The 20015-nt window shown below is 41.6% G+C and overlaps 1 protein-coding gene across 1 annotated transcript in view; it reads left to right on the top strand.

The window, feature by feature from the left end:
* USP13 (ubiquitin specific peptidase 13) overlaps positions 1-18499 on the top strand; it is a 117938-nt gene extending 99439 nt beyond the window's left edge. Inside the window, exons 20-21 of the mRNA XM_023260372.2 lie at positions 11882-11966; positions 13613-18499. Of these exons, the coding sequence (XP_023116140.1) occupies positions 11882-11966; positions 13613-13706 (179 nt within the window). The 3' untranslated portion in view covers positions 13707-18499. The remainder of the gene's footprint in view (positions 1-11881; positions 11967-13612) is intronic.
* Positions 18500-20015: the final 1516 nt, after the last annotated feature.

Below are 20015 nucleotides of genomic sequence, written 5' to 3'. Positions count from 1 at the left end.
TCCTGTTTGGGAGCTTGTGGAAGGGAGAGGCTGTTTTATTTTTGTAAAGCTCATGGTGTCTAGCACATAGAAAGTACCAAGTAAAAAATAATTGGATTTAATTAATTTTACATTAGCAGCATTTTTCCCTGTAATAGTAAAGCTGTAGCTCTCATTAATGGTCCACGCATTAGTGGTCTTACAGGATCTGTAATGTGTATATTGATTTACCTCTAGAGATAGACGGTGGGAGGGAAACTTTCTTCTTCTTTTATATAAAATAGGAATTTCTTCACTGAAACTGTTGTTATGCCTACTGGGTAAGAAAAGGATGAGATCTAGTTCTCCTAACTTCCATATTCTTCTAAGAGTCTTATATTACTTTTTGGAAATTGGTGACTAATGGATGTTACTCAATAATTCATGAGCAGGATTTTATTACATGTTACATATCTATCGGTCCACTTCTTCCTTGATTTTCTGTAATGGACTTTTCTTTGGGGATGGTACGTCCTCACGGAAGGAATAAACCACAAGATGGGGCCATTGTAAAGCTGCCAAGATATTTGGCTGCAGAAAGAGGGAGAATCTGATCCTTACATTTTCCTGTTTTCTGATGGAGCTTGGAAGGACCATCTCTTACAGATGGTCACTAATGGTCTGGAACAGCCACATCATCTCCCTGGGCTTACTGACTTGGAGTGATCTGCAGGTACTCCTGGTGCTGCTGGTTTTGAGTTTCATCCTTGAATGGGATGTCACGATGATGCTTTTAAGCATCTTTAAGTTGCAGGCACTTGGGGCCAAGCTCTGTGGTCTTATTCTTCACTGCCCCCAAATTTAGGGCTCCTGTGGGTGAGGGTGGAGAGACAGTGATGCACCATGAGAAATCAGGTATAGAATATACTGCATCTAAAAGCAGTAGTAGGTGAAAATTTTAATTATGAAACGCCAAAGAAGTATAACCCACCCTAACTTACCCATTGCGTTTTGTATCTGATTTTTAAGAAAAACGAATATTTTTAAAGTAGACTTTCCAGCACCATCTGCCTTGCCCATGGGAGGTGATCATAAAAATGAATGATTGAATGAAGGATGAATGAATGTTGGGAGATAAAGTTTTTGCTGTCTCCATTAAGTGCCAGATGGAGGAATTGGTAGTGTACTGTTTTGTGTTCTATCACATACATCATAAGAAAAGAAAAAGATGATTTCTTATACTTAGCTGCATTAGCACTCCCAAACTCAAATGTCAGTCACTTCTTTTTTTAAAAATATTAACATTTATATTATTTTTCTTATAATTAAAAAGGGTATTTTTTTCAACGTTTATTTATTTTTGGGACAGAGAGAGACAGAGCATGAACGGGGGAGGGTCAGAGAGAGAGGGAGACACAGAATCGGAAACAGGCTCCAGGCTCTGAGCCATCAGCCCAGAGCCTGACGCGGGGCTCGAACTCACGGACCGCGAGATCGTGACCTGGCTGAAGTCGGACGCTTAACCGACTGCGCCACCCAGGCGCCCCTAAAAAGGGTGTTTAATAATTTTAGCAACTTGAGAAAGTGCAGATATATAAAAAGAAGAAAATAAAAATTACTTACAATCCTACTTCCCAGTCATAACCACTATTAATATTTTGTGTGTGTTCTTTAGGCCTTTCTATGAAACTGTATAAAAATGAATATAAATATGTATATTTATGAAAATAGAACATTCATGGGACGTTTCAGTGACTCAGTCGGTTAAACATCTGACTCTTGATTTCAGCTCAGGTCATGATATCACAGTTTGTGGGATTGAACCCCATGTTGGTATGGGGGGTGGGCACTCTCAGTGCAGTGCCTACTTGGGATTCTCATTCTCTGTCTGTCCCTCCCCCACTTGTGTGCTCTGTCTCTCAAAATAAATAAAATTAAAAACAACCACAATAAAAAAAGCAAACATTCATTCTGTACATGCTGTTTACAACCTGCTTTTCCCCTGTGTGTGTACATATATGTAAGTCTAAATCGTTGAACGTATGCCAATGATATCCCATGCACAGTAGTACCATAATTTATACACCTGATTTTAGGCCAACTAATCATATAAATAAAAGACAGTTGTAGAAAGAGTTTCAAATAATAGGGTTATTTTTACATCCAGAAGATAATAGCAATTATTTTTTAAATAATACATGTCTTAAAGGACGAATTCTGTTTACAGAAGTACAACAAATACCTCCTTCAGTCACTGTCCAGATAGTAACCATTTGTTCCATGTTTAAGTTTTTTTCTCTTCTGTGCTCCCTTACTTTTTTCTCTATTAAAAATTATTTGATTATTTCCTTAGGGTAAATTTCAGAAGTGAAGTTTTTGAGTCAAAACTGTGTATTTTCGGGGTTTTAATGCAGATTATTACACTGGCCCCCAAAAGCCAGCTCTGGTGACTCTCTTGCTCCCCTGTCCCTCGCACCAGTGCCGTCAGGCTAAGTACTGCCCTTAGTTTTCATATTTGTATTGGCTGGTTGTTTTTCTTCTTGTGTTAATCACTTCCTCATTTCCTTTGGTCCATTTTCCCATTTTTTATTGAGGTTTTCATCTGTTTTTTATTGATTTGTATGAGAGTTTCATATATTGCATATTAGCTTGGGAATACCTGGTAGCTCGACAATTTTGAGTTTTTCTGGCCAGAAACTTGCTATTTATCCTTTTTTTTTTTTTTTTTTATTCACCTCTCCCTTCGCCCACCCCTGCAAAGCTATATGGTTTTCTTCATAAACTTCCTGTGTATTTGTGGCTTAGTGTCTTCTCAGAATTACATTTTCTGTTACTTATGAATATAATTTTAATGTATTTTTAAATATAATTTTTCCCCATTATGTTTTCTAAATTGTTACTGCTGAATTTTGGAAAGTTCCTGATCTTGTAATTGGCCATTCTGTAGGGATTCAGTTAGAATTACATTAAACTCATAGAGGTTCACCTTGGGAGATGTGTATTCTGTGTGGGGTAGGTTGTTTACATTCCCAAAACATTGCTTTGGACTTCTTTTTGGGTTGGTGAATTGGTGGAGACATTTGACTTGGTGGTAATGGAGACAATTTAACGGTTTAGGTAATTGTTATTTAGGAGCAAAATGAAGAGCCAAAACCGACAGGAAAACCAAGTAAAACCAACAAACTCCGTGTTCCGGTTCTGCTGTAAGTGGAAGGAGAGCTGAGCCAAACTTATCTAAGCAAAAAGGGAAGTATTGTATCATAAAACCTGGACAGTCCCAGGGAGACCATGCCCTTAATTCTGGGACAGAGCCCCCCCCCTTTTTTTTAAGTTTGTTTTAGAGAGACGGAATGTGCTAGTGTGAGGGGGAGAGGGGGCAGAGGGAAAGAGACAGAGAGAATCTTAAGCAGGCTCCATGCTCCACGAGGAGCCCAGCACAGGGCTCGATCCCACAACCCTGGGATCATGACCTAAGCTGAAATCACAAGTCCAGATGCTTAACTGACTGAGCCACCCAGGCGCCCCTGGGACTGAAACCCTTTTATCTGTTTGTTCCCCTTGGCTCTGCTTCCTCTGGGTTGGTGCCACTCTCAGACAGCGTCTCCCTAATGGCCCTGAGGTGACTTCCAGTGCCTCCTACAATGTATGTCTCCAGGTTAAAATCCAGCGGAGTACTGTCCTGGAGTTCTTAGCGAAGGTCCTGAGAATCTGAGTCATGTGCTGCCCAGCCTTCCCCTGATCACTGGACCCATCATGGAACCTGAGGGTGGAGACCTTCCTTCCTAGCTTGTGATCTGAGAAGGGAAGGGAGTGGTCCTGGACCAGGAATATCAGCGTCATCTGTAAACTGGTTAGAAATGAATATTCTTGGGCCCCACTCTAGACCTATCGAATTAGGACCTCAGAGGTGGTCCAGCAATTTAGGAGTCAGCAAGCCCTCTAGGTGGTTCTAATTCAGCCAAACTTTGGGAACCACCACCCTACAAGCCAGATTAGGTTACCATTGCCTTAAGAAGGAGGACAGTGGCTGCTGGGACATCACTATACCATGTTAATGTGGACAATAATGGCAAGATAGGTGTTTGAATTAGGAAAAAAGTGACTATATAAGGACAGGGATTACTGAAGCACTTGTACTGGGGCACCTGGGTGGCTCAGTCGGTTGAGTGTCCGACTCTGGCTCAGGTTGTGATCTTGTGGTTCGTGAGTTGGAGCCCTGCGTCAGGCTCTGTGGCGACAGCTCAGAGCCTGGGAGCCTGCTTCAGATTCTGTGTCTCCCTCCCTTTCTCCCCCTCCCTCACTAGAACTCTGTCTCTGTCTCTCTCTCTCTCAAAAATAAACATTTAGAAAAATTAAGAAAAAAGAACGGTTAATGCTAACAACACTGGGTGAAATAGCATGTCACTTATTGAATGCCTGCTAAGGCACCTGCTACTTCCTCCACAGCTTTCCTTCACTCCTTACGGCTGGGTGTTCAGATGAGGAAATGGGGACCTGACAAGTTAGGTGACTTGGTGGTGGGAGAACCAGCTTGGGATTGGGATTCAGGTCTGTCTGATTTTGAAACCTGTGTACCTCCTCCTTCATCTTACTGAAGATTTTCCAAATTGGAAGGGAAGGAGGAGTCTGTTTTTCAAAAGGCTCTATTTATCATCATATTCTGCACATTTTAGGGCTATCACCTAACTTTCTGTTGAGTTTTTAAATATTATAAAAAGTGCAAAAATCAGGCCTTTCAGTCTGACCTATCTGGGCTTTTGCCATTTGCAAAATTATTTCTGTTTCTGTGTTGTGCTTAACGAGCATTTAATCTTTCTTTCTTTCTTTCTTTCTTTCTTTCTTTCTTTCTTTCTTTCTTTTCTTTTCTTTTTTTTTAAGAACTCACTGATTGCCAATGTAATTAAAATGTGATTAGGCTGTGATTACTCAAAATCTGCTCTGGCTCCTTCAGCCGCATCGCTGTAATGGCACAGACAGCTTCTACTGCAGCTGAGATTTTCCAGCAAGGGGAGCAGAGAGACATTTATATAATGGTGGGTCTCCCAAAGTGTCAGGCTCCCTGAGGGATGCAACGGGAATAGGATCCACAGAGCAGGAGGTACAACCATGCAGCGGAGCTAAACACAAGTGGTCTCTGGAAAGCAACACACACTTAATGCAGCTGGGCTCCTGAGCCCATGCATTTCAATATCTGCTTGTAATTCCTATAGGCCTTTTTTTTTTTTTTAAAATGGCATTATTGGAAGTTAAGAGGAAGCCAGTCTGAAATAAGCTAATTTATACTAAAGTATGAATGACTGAGAACTATTAAGCTTTGGAGGGGATTGGTTGATATTTAGAGTTTTAGGCAGTATAAGAAAGTCAAGAGGTTTTGGTAATTTTGAGCTGGCTGAGGTTGGGGAGCCCATTTGTAGGCTCTTTAAGACTCTGTCTTTGTTGTCAGCTGCCTTAAGCTGTTCTTGATTTACCCAAATGCTCCTTTTGCTTTTTTTGGGAATTCTGAAGTTTTCTCAAAGCTCCAAATCCAAATCTACCCTGTTCTCTCCCCCCCCACCTCCCACTGTGTTCTTTTCTCAGAGCAGTGATGAAGGAAATCAAGCTGTTCTGGGTAGAAATTGTTTGCAGATATAAGGTATTTGTGAGTCAAATGTTAATAAATTGGGAATGATATCCCCCCCCCCCCCCACCGTTGTACAGAAGGAGTTAGAGGTGGGTAATGGATCCAGTTATTCCAGTTAGGAAGATTCAGTTGGAAGACTCAGTTTGGGTTTCTTACCAAAAAGCTGTGGAGCCCCTGGGGTCTCACTGGTCCTTTCAAGGAGTCTGTTGGTGTTTGTGTACTCTGTGCACGCTCTGTAGATGAACTAATGTGTCACACCCTTACAAGATAGTACTGCTTTTCAGATATACAGCATATAGATGCTATAATGGCTTAACAAATATAAATTCATTGAACTGCACTCCTGAATCTAGAGTTGCTTTAGGTCATTACGAGTTGTTGAACTATAATTTTCAAAAAGGTAAAACCATGATTTTCAGGTACATATAAACTGAGCACGTATCACAGATTTTCTTTGACTCCTTAATTACTGAGGGGACCAGTTAGTTTTTATTACTGGTTCAAAAAATCGGAGAAGCCAGGATGTTGAAAGATAATTTGACTGCTGAGTTAAATATAAAATTAGTGTCTCAGGGTCATAAATCCTTGAGGGTATACATTCCACTGGACAGAATTTTTTTGTATTTTTACCAAACAAAAATCTACAAGTTAACGAGTAACTTTACTAAGTCTGGGACCTTTAGTCAGTAGTAAGCAGTGAGATGAACTTTCATTCCCCTAGACTGAGGCCAGCAAGCCTTTCCTCTAAAGGGCCAGAGAGTAAATGTTTCAGGCTTTGTGGGCCATAATTATGTCATCTGGTATTTTTGTCCCTCTCCTCCTTCCTTTCTCCTTGGCAGTACAGAAGTAGTCTGAGGGCTGGATTTGGCTTATGAGCCATCATAGTATGCCAGTCCCTACCCTAGACAACCCTTGGGTGGCCATTCCTCCATATGACATGAAAGGGCAGGCTGCCTGGCTCCTCTGTTTTCCACGTGCCACCCTTGTTTTCTGACAGTCCTTTCTCAAAGAATAAAATCAGGACATAGTCGCTGTTTTGTTGTTTAGGGGCGGTGGTGGTAAAATTTTGATATTAAAACATTCTTCATATTAGGAAGGTTGGACACATTTTTCTAATGTTCAAAAAAGGACAAGTTTTGTTGGGAGAGGGAAGTGAGGGGGAAAGATGTGAGTTGGAGACACTGTTTAATTCTGGCTTTCTAGAGGGACATAGTGGTTTAGGCAATTTTGTCCAGCTCTTCCGGGTACTTCCCAGAGTTTCTCTGTTGCAAGTCAGTATTTAAAAAATGATTTGCCTTCCCTCAAACTGCTTTTTCTATCTCCGTGAAGAGGGGTCTGCACATTTTTTGGGGAGTGTGTGCACTGATGCTGTTTTTTTTAGAGGGAGGCCTCTGGGAACTTGGAGAAGAATCAGCAGTAGCTGCCCTGTTGGGTTTATTCGCCTTCACTTTCTCTTTTGGAAGCAAATATCAATTGAGATTTCTTACCTGTTGAGTTTTTGCAAATGCATTGGGAGAGATGCTCTCTTTTGCTGGCGGTTCCAGCAGGAGGTCTTGAATAACGCATGGGGTGGTTGCTTATATTGATAAACATTGTTAATTTTAATTATAGGACTAAGATTTATGCTAATCCTTTTTTTCTTTAATTCATTTTTATGATTCTGAGTATACATTGAATTGTTTTTAACCAAAGAGAGGAGAAATGCCTTTGGGGGCTTGGGAATGTATGGATCCATCCCTTTCTCTGTCTTGTTTTGTCAACTCATTGGCTGTGTTGGGGTCTAAGCCATGTTTCATTGTATGACCCGTGCTTATTGTGAGCAATGTTCATTAGATACTCTGTTCAATTATTTACGTCATTGTTTTGGGGATCAGTTCCATGGGAGGGGGGAAGTCTTGGTTAGGGTATCATGTCCTGTCTTTATTTCATGAAGACTCTAAGAGAGCAGCTTCATTTTGGGAGACCAGTACTGTACCTCAGACTGAAGTATTGGAATTTGATATAGAATTATTCCAAAGAGCTAAAAAAAAATTTTTTTTTAATGTTTATTCATTTTTGAGAGAGAGAGAGAGAGAGAGAGAGAGAGTTAATGGTGGGGGGGGGGGATGGAGCAGAGAGAGAGGGAGACACAGAAACCGAAGCAGGCTGCAGGCTCCAGGCTCCGAGCTGTCAGCACAGAGGCAGATGTGGGGCTTGAACCCGAGAACCACTGAGATCATGACCTGAGCTGAAGTTGGATGCTTAACCAACTGAGCCACCCAGGCACCCCATTCCAAAGAGTTTTAAAAACCAGCCAGGGTCTAGAAACATGAACCGGTCTCTGCCCACACTCTCCCTTGCTTACTGTAGGGTGGGTTCTTAGTGTTGGGGGGGCAAAGGGGAGGGAAGACCAAAAAGGGTGCTTGGGTCACTATTTCAAAAACTAAGTGCCAGGCAAAATGATTGCCACTCATAATTGTTTTTGCCTGGTTTCAGGTTTTTTTTTTTTTTTTAATTTTTTTTTTTCAACGTTTATTTATTTTTGGGACAGAGAGAGACAGAGCATGAACGGGGGAGGGCCAGAGAGAGAGGGAGACACAGAATCGGAAACAGGCTCCAGGCTCTGAGCCATCAGCCCAGAGCCTGACGCGGGGCTCAAACTCACGGACCGCGAGATCGTGACCTGGCTGAAGTCGGACGCTTAACCGACTGCGCCACCCAGGCGCCCCTGGTTTCAGGTTTTAAACTTGGATTTTATTTATTGATTGATTGATTTAGTCATCAGTTGATACGACAGCTAACAACAAAAATTTAGTTAATGATGGGAAAGGCAATCCCCTCTGAGTGATATCTTTTTTAATAATTATTTTTTTAAAGTTTATTTTGAGAGAGAGAGAGGGGAGGGAGGGAGGGAAGGGCAGAGAGAGAGGTAAAGAATAAATCTCAAGCAGGCTCCACACTGTCAGCTTGCAGCCCGACGTGGGCCCCGAAGTCACAAACTGTAAGATTGTGACCTGAGCTGAAATCAAGAGTCAAATGCTTGACTGAGCCTCCCAGGAACCCCCTTTTTTAATAATTATTTTACTAATTTATATTTTGGTAGGTGGTTTATAAAATATATACAATATAAGATGATATAAAAACAAGTGAAGAAATGGAGTGAACGGAGTTGTTCTCTAATTCATACATTTATTTATATGTTCAGCAAATACCTATGAAGCGTCTATTGCATGCTAAGCCACCATTCTCTGTGTCAGGAATATTTCAGTAAACATAACAGACCGACTTCTTATCCTTACGGAGATATATTCTAATCTGAGATAAAAGGAGATAGACAATAAATAAACACACAAGTAAGTATGTAATGTGACAGGAGTTGCTTCATGCTGTGTGGACAATAATAAAGCAAGGTTGCGGGTGAGCTTAGGAGTGAGGGTGGGGGTGGAAGGGAGAGTTACTCTTTTACAAGGTGGTTCAGGAAGTCCTCTCCGAGGTGATAATTTCATCCATGGTCTCAATGAAGTAAGGAGTGAAGTAAGTAAATGACATCTGAAAGAATAGTTTCAGAGAGGGAACAATAAGTGTAGAGGCTTGAAGGCCAGAACATGCTGGGTGTTTGAGGAGTAGCCAGGAGGTTAGAGTAGCTGGGATGGAGTGAGGGGAGAAGGAGAGTAGCCAGGGTGGAGTGAGGGAGAGGGGGGAGTAGCCATGGTGGAGTAAGGGGGATGGTGTGTAGCAGGGGTGGAGTGTGGGGGAGAAGGGGAGTAGCCCAGGTGGAGGGAGGGGGAGAAGGGGAATAGCTGGGATGGAGTGAGGGGGAGCAAGGGAATTGTTGGGGTGGAGTGAGGGGGAGGGGGGAAGTAGCTGAGGTGATGTGAGGGGGGTAGGGGGAGGAGCCAGGGTGGAGTGAGGGGGAGAGGGGCAGGAGATTGGCCTCATAGGTCATTGTGAGAGGAAGAGATTACTGTGAGATACAGGATGCCACTGGGAAGGTTTTGAATAGTAGTAATCACAGTTTGACTTCCATTTAAAGACCGCTGTGACAGCCATACTGAGAATAGTCAGTAGAGGGCAAGGAGGAAGCAAGGAGCCCAGATAGGGGGCTGTTGTAAAAATTCAGACAAGTGATGACAGTAACTAGGATCAGGCATTACTAGTGGAGGTGGTAAAAAGTGGTTGGATGCTGGATATATTTTGAAGGAAATGCTGACAGGATTTGCTGATGCATTGGATGTGTGTAAAGAGCCTGAGGAGACATGAAACTGATATAACATTGTGTGTCACCTATACTCAAAAAAATTTACCAAAAAGAAAAATAAAGATGGGTGTCAGAGAGAAGTCAAAATTTTGTCCTGAATGGAAGAATGGAATCACCATTAACTGAGATGGATAAGGCTGAAGAGAGAATGCGCAACAAACTGGAAATGAAAGGCGCTTTCTCAACCTGACAAAGAGCATCTACAAAAACCCCATAGCTCATATCATGCGTAATGGTGAAAGACTAAATGTTTTTCCTCTAAGGTCAGGAACGAGACAGGGATGTCCACTCTTGCCATTTCTATTTAGCATTGTAATAGAATATTCTAGCTAAGGCAATTAGGCAAGAAAAAGAAATAAAAGGCATCCAAGTTAGCAAAGAAGAAGTATAACTTCTGTCTATTTGCAGATGATATAATTTTGTATATAGAAAATCCAAAGGAATTCACTAAAAACTTTTAGGACTAATAAATGGATTTAACAAGATTATAAGAAACAAGATCAGCATACAAAATTCAATTGTATTTCTGGGCATTAGCAATGAACATTCCAGAAATTAAGAAAATAATTCCGTTTGACTCCATGCAATGGGATGAGATCACCCAAAGAGAGAGAGTGTGTGTAGAATGGGGAAAAGAAAGGTCTGAGGTCTAAGTTCCAGGTCATCAGTGTTTGAAGGTCAGGGAGACGAGGAGGAGCCCACGAGGCAGCTGAACAGCCAAGAGACAGTTGTGTCCTGGGGGCAAATATTTGAGGAAGGAGTAGGTGATCAGCAGTGTGTGATGTGAAGTGAAGGGGGAGTAAGGTCGAGACTTGTGGGAAAGTAAGTGGATGAGCCTGAGTGAACAGCAAAGGAGAGAAGGAATTAGAGAGGGAGGGTCAAGGGAAAGAGTGTGTCCAGAAACAATACTTTGGAAAATGCAATACAAATTAAGCACTAGAAAAATGAACAGGTAAGCTCATTGTCTTTCCTTATGAGATTCAACAGACATGAATACCGTTCTGAAATTATTATGAAAGTTTGTAAACACTCCGTCGTGGCCTGTAACAGTTTGCAGAGTGGACAGGTACCAGTCCATGGAGCCCACTCGGTGTTTTTAGATTGAGGCCTGGCCCGGGGAGCATGAGCTGAAATTCATTCAGAATGGGGATGTCCAGAATACTTCGCTAGATGGCAGGAGGTACTTATTAGAGAATAAACATCGGTCTTACACTAAGGCCCTATATTTTCTTCTTCAGAAAGCATGAAGTCTGAATTTTGGTCCCGTATCGTTGTGAGCAAGTCAGAATCCACAAGAAGCCTACTGTGAAGCATTATCCTTTTCTATAAATGACAACAGCTCTCTGCTGTCTTTCTCATAATCCTGACATTTGTATAGTATTTTAGTCTGAATTGCTCACTTACGCCTTATACAACCTCGTGAAGTGGGTGGATTTTTTAATCACTGTGAAGAAACGAGCTCAGAAAGAGGAAACCACTTTCTGCTCTCACGCTGCTTAGAAGTGAGAGAGCCAGGACTTCCCCGTTAGACCCATGAGCTTGCCACCAGACTTGGCTATGGGATGTTAAAGCCCCTTCCAGACAGGAATCTAATGTCAGCTGTGCTTTGATAGTTTATGTCCTGTGTTGTGATGAATTTGCAGGTCAAATTTGATGTCACTTTGGGTGTGGGTGTGGGGGGGTGGGTGTGTGTGTTCTCAGCATAGCAAGGTAAACAGTCTTTGTCTTTCAATCTAAACAGTTGCTGGGGTTCACTGTTGTTGGCTTTTATTTTTTTTAAGTTCATTTATTTATGAGAGATAGAGACAGCAAGAGTGGGGAAGGGGCAGAGAGAGAGGGAGACACAGAATCTGAAGCAGGCTCCTCCAGGCTCTGAGCTGTCAGCACAGAGCCGGGTGCAGGGCTCAAACTCACAAACCGTGAGATCGTGACCTGAGCCGAAGTCGGATGCTTAATCAACTGAGCCCCATAGGCGCCCCCACTGTTCTTGGCTTTAAATTCTAATCAGAAGCGGCTTTGGTTTCTGGTAATGCTGCCTTGTAACAGAGGTGTTTCTTCTTTCATAGTGTATGAATTATTTGCGTTCATCAGTCACATGGGAACATCTACAATGAGTGGCCATTATGTTTGCCATATTAAAAAGGAAGGAAGGTAAGTCTTTTTTAGAAGGTAAATGATATCCATGTTTTATTAAGCACCTACTGTATTCCAGGGACTCTACTAGGTGTATATTATTGTTATAGTATTTCATTTGGCTCTCAACAATGGTTTTGTAGGGATATACTCTTAAAGCCATTTTACACATCAAGACACAGGACGCTCAGAGAAGTTGAATAGCTTGAACTTAGCCTGTAAGTAGCTGGTATTCAAAGCCTGTCTCAACCATTATACCAAAGTGACTTCCCAAAATAAAGATACATCCTCCAGCCGAATGTGTAGATATTTGGGACCTCCATAGGATTGCCAGTTTTAGCCAACAAAATGAGAAAACTGGATGCCCTGGAAATTTGAATTTCAGATAAACAACAAATAACTTTTTAGTATAAACATGTCTTCAGTATTACGTGGGATGTATTTACACTAAAAAATGTTTGTTGCTTGCCTGCCATTTAAATCTAACTGGGTATCCTGTGTTTTATCTGGCGTCCCTAAACATCCACTGTTTTGCCTTACTGTGGCCTTACAGTGGGCTTCTTGGCTTCTTAAGTAGAATTGCTATGTGTGTGGTGAGCCGGGAATAAGACATCTACGGCATGTGAGGTTGCTGCTCTCTTCAGAACCTTCTCCTTGGGCTGGATCCCCATACACCCCACTGGTTTGTCTTCCTTGAGCTTTCCTCTGAGCAGCCTGTGTGTCGGCCTCCTGCTTGAGGCAATGCTCAGCCCCTGGGATGCTGGAGAAATGGAGTCTTGCCCTGTCCTGGTGGGATGTTGATCTTATACAACAAGATGCACTGCAGGGGAGACACGTCCCCCCCACCCCTGCGACTTGGTTGTGCCCCTTTTTGGTATGTCTTTTAGTGGTGTCATCTTAACTTGATTAATGAAACAGTTGCGCACAGACACTTGATTTATAGTGAGAATTTTTTTTATTACTAAGCAAAATATTCTTCTTAAGAAAATGAGCTTAATTATAATTTAAGAAGCCATACAGTTTATGGCAAGGAATTTGTAAAGTGCAAAAACAAGCAAAGGATATGTCATTTGAAAGCCTAAAGATAATCATTGTTTATATTTTGATAACGCTTCTCTTTGTTTTATTATTTTCGTTGGGAGAGGGTATATGTCTATGTACATACGCTACATATAAATATACGTATGTATTTACAACTTTTCTAAAAGAGTAAGGTATGCACACAGCACATACAATTTTTTAACCTTTTTCTCCACTTCATACTGTATTGAAATAATTTTCCCACTTTACCAAATATTCCTTGAAGACATTTTAATAGTTGTACAGTAGTTCACCACATGGCTCTTTACTTCTTATTTTTACCTAGTTTTATGTCTCAGGCTGAAATAAGTGCTGTCGTACATAATTCTTTGACTTAATTTCTGAGGCCATTTATGGATTTCTACAAAAGGGGCTATGAGATCAAAGGGTTTAAAATGTTTGGAAACCCCTTTAATGACCACTTTTGAGCTCAAGAATAAAAAAAGTAGTAGTAAATTCCCACCAGTGTTCTGTTCCTTTTTATACAACAGGCTTGGGTTTGTCTTAAAACACCTTGACTATTATAAGGATGGAGCAGTAACTTTTTTTCCGCTAAGCTTCGAATTCTCCTCTTTTGTTTTCAGATGGGTGATCTACAATGACCACAGGGTGTGTGCCTCAGAAAGGCCCCCTAAGGACCTGGGCTACATGTACTTTTACCACAGGGTACCACGCTGAGCCTCAGATGTGCCACTTGGCCAGAAGAAGCCACACGCCTTTTTAATTTGCCAAAAAAAAACAAAAAAAAAAAACAAAAAACAAAAACAAAACAAAAAAAAACAGAAGTTGGGACAGCCAGACATGAAATGAAGGAATACATGGGGGTATTTATAGTTTATTTAAAGAACATCATTTGACGCCTTCTGAAATAGAACTGGGAAGGAATTTCTATTAGTGATGATACACTACTGTAGATAGTTTTTCTTTTTATAAATGTTCAAGGAGAGGATGATTTAAAAAAAAAAAAAGTATTTATACTGCTGGTGGGGGATCTGCCAGTGTCACACCAAAAATGGGAATGTGCCATCAGCCCTCTGTTATGCTTTGGGGGGCCCATGGTGTGGCCTCACCCCCAAATAAATGAGAAGCCCATTTTTGTTTCATATCAAAAATCAGTAATGGGATGGGCTTTATTTGTGACATAGTTTTTTCATTACACACAATTTCTGACCTGTCCATGTATAGAAGATAAGAGCATCTGCAATGAAAGGTATTTTTAATTTAATCGTATCAAAATTCATAATGTGATTGTGTGAATGTGTGAGGGTGAGACTGTTATCGTCAACCAGGAAATCTATGACGGGCTAGTTTTTAAAGGTTAAAGCAGTTGGTCTTAAGCATAGCTGAGAAAAGCAAGTAACTATTTTAAAGAAACTATAACTCAGGAACAGTTTTAAAAATTGGTTCCCCACTTAGATTTTCAGGAGTAAAGAGGGCTGAGTTGTCCCTTTAAAAAAGTGTTGTCAAGAATCCACCTGGGTTTGTGACATTTTGTGGGAGAATGCCGGATGCCCACAGCAGCACAACATTGTTCTTTGCCACATAAAAGTAGATGCGTTCTGGTTCTCAGCAGCCCTTCTCCCTAAGGCATAGTATGTATTTTTAGTTAAAATAGCTAATCTTACCATAACATGTAACAACTCCCTGGAATCACACTAAGTGCCCCAAATTTGTCTGTAATTTTCTTGTCCCTGAGCTCTTTGCCTGCCTCCATTTTTACATTTTTCTGGGGCTAGAGTCTCCTCTTGGCCCTTTCTGGGCTAATCACCTCCTGACTTGCCTTTGCTGCTTATTTGCTGTGACCAGCAGCGTGATCTTGGGCACCTTCAGGGCTTCAGATGCAAGGAAGCTTTATATGACATTGTGAAAAACCATCATTTCCATTTTGGTGTTTTAGTATTTTTGTTGCAACCTGGGATTAGATCAGGGTTTCAAATGTGATGAAAAAGTGCAACAAGAGTGGTTTATAATCTTCCTGCAGCTCTGTACCGAATTCTAGAGTCTCTGGAGTTTCTATTTCAGATTATCCATACAAATGAAGAAGGATCTACTGCAGTCTGCCTAACGTGCATTTGATTGGTAGAAAGGATCTGTCTAGAAACTGTAGGAAAATAAAGTAGAACCAGTTGGGTAAAATACCACATGGACAAGTGGATTACAACACGGTGAGTTGTGAGCAGTCAGGATTCTGGTTCAGATCGGGGCTCCTTTTACAGGAGGTTAGCTACGCTGTATGTCTGAGGAGCACTGAGCCCGAGGCTGGGAGCCTGGAGACTTGGGTGCTGCCCCTATCTGGGCAAGACCCTCATCCTCCCTGTGCCTCAGCTTCCTTATCTGCACGATAACACCTGCTCTCTCTTTCCAGCTGTGCTTTGAGGATAGATATGTGAGGTTTGATACGGTGACCCTTGAAAGAGTAGCAGGTGGAATGCCGTGTGGGTCCCAGTAGAGTGTGCTCCCTCCTTCTCTCGTCTGATGTTTTCTTCAATTTGGGAACAAATGCAATTGGCATGAGGAGGGTGCTTACGGTGCAGTAACTCTACTCGGTTGTGCCCACCAGTGCCGCCTTTTAGTGTTGTTTTGGAGATCCTAAAGCAGCCCCACTCTGTCACATGAGTCCCTGGCTCCTGTAGAAATTCCTACACAAAGCAGCCTTACAAAATCCAGTCTCCTTGGCTGAGTGTCCTAGAATACTGACTCCAAACACACGTGAAAAATGACTTGTTTTCAATGCTCTTACAAAGTGAAGGCCTTCTTCGGGGGTCGGGGGATAACTGGGCGTTTGGATTGAAATGTGAACAAAGATAGCATGTGTATTTTGAACAAAATAAAAATTTTGTAATAAAACTTTGCAAAATGGTGTAAAATCAGTACAAGATTATAGGCTATCCATTATTTAATTTCTTTAAGTAGAAAAATAAACTTAGCCCTTTTGATGCCTAAACATATTGTAAGAGAATATTACTATGGCTGCCTTTTTTTCCTGCCTCACAAAACAAAGGGCTATTTCTACAAGGCAAAGTTTTGTATATGTGCTATTCTTTATTTCAGATTGAGAGTTGGGGAAAAACTGGAGCAAATAACGTGTTTCTTTCTTGCTTTTAAAAGTGTGTTTATATGTATACCTTAATATATACGAGGCAGATTTCCCTGGAATAAAAGTCTGGAACATACTCCTTAATTTTACCATGTATGTTGACGAGATTATTTGTGACTGAAAACTGGAATAATGTGTGGATTTTGTCAGATTATCAGCCTGTTAGGAGTCCTCTGTGTGAGGCGTGGTGGTGTAATTGTGAAATTCTCACCGTGTGTGGGTGTACGTGTGAAAGAGTGCACCTTTTTTTTTCCTGTAAATATCTTTTGATATCCATTTGTGTAAAATCCCAATGAATGTGTCTTTGGAAAATGTATCAAAGTTTTTATTTTGTCAATTGATCTGAATGCCCGTATAACTGATCAGAAATCCAGTTTTGGTTCAGATTGGGGGATTTTTTTTTTAAGGGAAAAAAAGCATGCAGAAAGGACTACTGGAAGAATCATGTTTTAATGCCATTTACGTCAACATTGCTTCGGTATTTTGAATTGACATGGCTGTTTTCTTCCAACTATAAGAGAATGTGCCTGCTGTTCCCCCATGCTCACTTTGGGCTACAGGAAGCCCGGCACAAGTAGCTTGAGCCTGTGACTCCCAACATCATTCTTTCCCATGACTTGCAGCGTCCAGTGTGCGTACCTGGGTTCGTGGCCCGACGCCACTCCGGGTGCCGTGGGCCTTTTACCTCTCTGGGCCTTTTTCTTTACAATGAGTGCGGTAGGCTGGATTAGCTCAGAAGTCCCCTCCTGCCCTAACATTCGATTCTATTTTTATTTTCCTATAGTTACTATGGGGGTTAGACATGTGGGATGAGGGAGCACACAGAGGTTAGATGTAACTTGTTGCTTTGTTATAGGTCGTACTCCCCAGTGTATAATCTGCATCATTTTAGTGTCCCCACCCCAACTTCTCTTCCCACTTCCTTTGGTAATTATCCTCTTTCTCTCCCATTCTTGAAACTTTCCACTTCTTAGTCCACAAGATACCTTGTTCGCATCCCCTTCAAAAATGAAAAAGTCTGTTTAAAACACCTCCTGCGATGAAAAAGCTCGGCACCACTTTTCAGCAAATAAATCTGTAACGTGTGTAGACGATTTTCTTACTCTGATTCAGTGATAGCTATGATCCCCAAGTAAGTACTGAGAAAGTTGTCTGTCACAGAAAGGATGTCTCTTCCTCTTGTGAGCATCACTGTTGCTAAATTACACTATCTCTGTAGTCTGTTGGGGAGATGGCAGGTGCCGAGCAGGAGCAGGGGATGGGATTAGATGGAATGTGATTTCACCCTCTGCCTCGGTCAGAAATCCTAGGTTACAGAGCAAGATTTTGTACTCTTACGTTGGTGTATAAGATCACCTACCCAGTGCCATGAAGATTCCCTACACCGTAAATCATCTTGAAAGAGTTTGTATTAAAATGTGCTGGATCTGTGCTACTGGGTGCAGGGGTCAGTAGCCACATGTAGCTAGTGACCTCTTGAAATTTGGCTTGTCCGAATCGAGATTGTGCTGTTCGTGTAAAACACACACCAGATTTTGAAGGCTTGGTACCAAAAAGAAGGGAACGTAAAATATTTCATCAGTATTTTATATTGGTTACATGCTAACATGACAATATTTTAGATAAATAAGCTGTTACTAAAATTTCACTTATTCCTTTTTCTCTTTTTTTTTAATATGGCTACCAAAATTAAAATTAGACATGTGGCTGGCATTGCACTTGGACAGGTGCTGCTCTAGGTTCTAGATGGTGTGGAGTCAGCAGTGAGATGCCACGTGTGGAAGGTAATTCTCCCAATAGACAGAAGCAACACACATATTTTCGCTGGAGTCAGCTCAGTGAGGCACAGAATGCCTTCCAGACAGCAGAAGACTTCCTATGTAAAAACCAGTATGTATAAGACTCCAATAAAAAAACCAAACCAAAACAAAACTAAAGCAAATGAGCCCCAAACCGCGTTCCTTCAGCTTTGCTTAGAAGCTAACTTTGCACTTATTTTTCAAGCATCTTCCATGTGCCAAGGATGCTGGCTACATGAGGGTGCTGGGCATATTTGCTCCACCTTAGGCAACATTCTCTTGTGGTTTCCCCTCCCCAGGTATTGTGTGGTCCGTTTAGAGCTGGGTGTGATGATGTATGGTGTAAATCTCGCCGCTCCTATCGGCCTGGGCAGAGGCTGAGCCTGCTGCCTGCGCCCACCTGCCCAGCAGGTTTGAGGTTGACTCCTGAAAGAGTTTGTATTTATTTTATTTTGCACTAGTCACAGCTGCTGTTAAAATATCTCAACTGTTTGGGGAGAGCATTGCCTGTGATGGAAAGAGAGATGGATGATTTATTGCTTCAGTTGTTTTAAAATTAAAAGCTATTCTCACAATCTGAGGTTCCTTTATGGCTCTTTTTTCTTTTGCAAAATGCCAAGTAAACTGATTCTGCCCTTGGAGGGTTCTCATCCATCAATGGAACAGGTAACCCAAGACAGTGACTGATTTTATTTCTCTTTAGGGTTTCTCAGTGTGGGCACCAAGGCCGCCTCATTCCCATCAGTAGTGGAACATCAGCAACGGTGCAAGATGTTTCTTCTGTAAAGGTGGGAGGGGCCGAGGCAGGGAAGTCTTTTAGTCTTTCTCGAATGGATGTCAGGTGCAATACTGGAGTCAGTGGAGACCCTGCTGTGGTTCTGTGGCTCTCAGTTTGCTGGTAGCTTCCCTAATGCAGGTGCCAGCGTGCTCAATACTGGTTGCACCAAGGGATTTCAGCATTTCGACGGCACCATGTTTGTAGGTTGTATGAGTTTCCTATTGTTGCCGTAACAAAGGATTATAAACTTGGTGGCTCAAGAGAGCACATTTATTAGGTGAGAAGTATGAAAATGGGTCTTACAGCGTTAAAACCTAGCTTTTGGCAGGGAAATTCTATGTGAGAATCCATTCTTTGTCTTTTCCAGCTTCTAGAAACTCTTCTGTTCTCATTCTTTGGCTTGTGGCCTCCTAACAACATGGACGTCACTTAGTGTCTGTGTCCATTGTCCTATGGCCTCTGACAGGCTCTCCTGCTCCCTCTTATAAGGACCCTTATTACAGTGGGCCCACCCAGATAGTCCAGAATAAACTTCCCATCTCCAGATCCTTAAATTAATCACATCTGCAATGTTCCTTTTTGCCATGTAAGATAACACATTCACAGGTTTTGGGGATTAGGATATAGAAATCCTTGAGGAGGCATTATTTTGCCTACCATATAGGGTATGCTTATTACTACTTAAAACATGTCCATTCAATACTTAAAAATTTTTTTTCTTTTTAATGTTTGTTTATTTTTGAGAGACAGAGCATGAGCCAGGGAGGGGCAGAGAGAGAGGGAAACACAGAATCCAAAGCAGGCTCCAGGCTCTGAGCTGTCAGCACAGAGTCCGACGGGGGGCTTGAACCCACAAACTGTGAGATCATGACCTGAGCCAAAGTCCGATGCTCAACCGACTGAGCCACCCTGGTGCCCCTCAATATTTAAAAAATTTAAAAGAATCTATACATTTTTAAAAATCCAAGTAAAATGACCAACATCAGTGTTGTGCCATAATGTTTTGGTGAGAAGAGGAGAATGATTGGGATGGAGAATTTTTTTTATGACTCACACATTATAAAGTTTTTAGGACAATGTTTGCAAGTCAGATGCTGCTTACATTCACTTTGTTCTGTCTCCTTGTGCCCAGTGGGAGAGTCTACCATGGTGTGTATGCACTGTTTGAATCTAACGTCCCACTTTTCGAATGTGGTCAGTGGCAAATCATTTGTAGTGAGGAAATTTAATAGGAAACAGTAAGTTATTCTCATTCGCATGCAACCTATTATTTAAAAATTTACTAGGAAAAGTTTTTCAGTGAGGTAGGGGGC

Source organism: Felis catus, chromosome C2 (assembly GCF_018350175.1).
Source record: "Felis catus isolate Fca126 chromosome C2, F.catus_Fca126_mat1.0, whole genome shotgun sequence".
Lineage (NCBI taxonomy): Eukaryota > Metazoa > Chordata > Mammalia > Carnivora > Felidae > Felis > Felis catus.
Note: the sequence above shows the minus strand (reverse complement) of the source record. Positions and strands in the feature narration are given on the sequence as shown.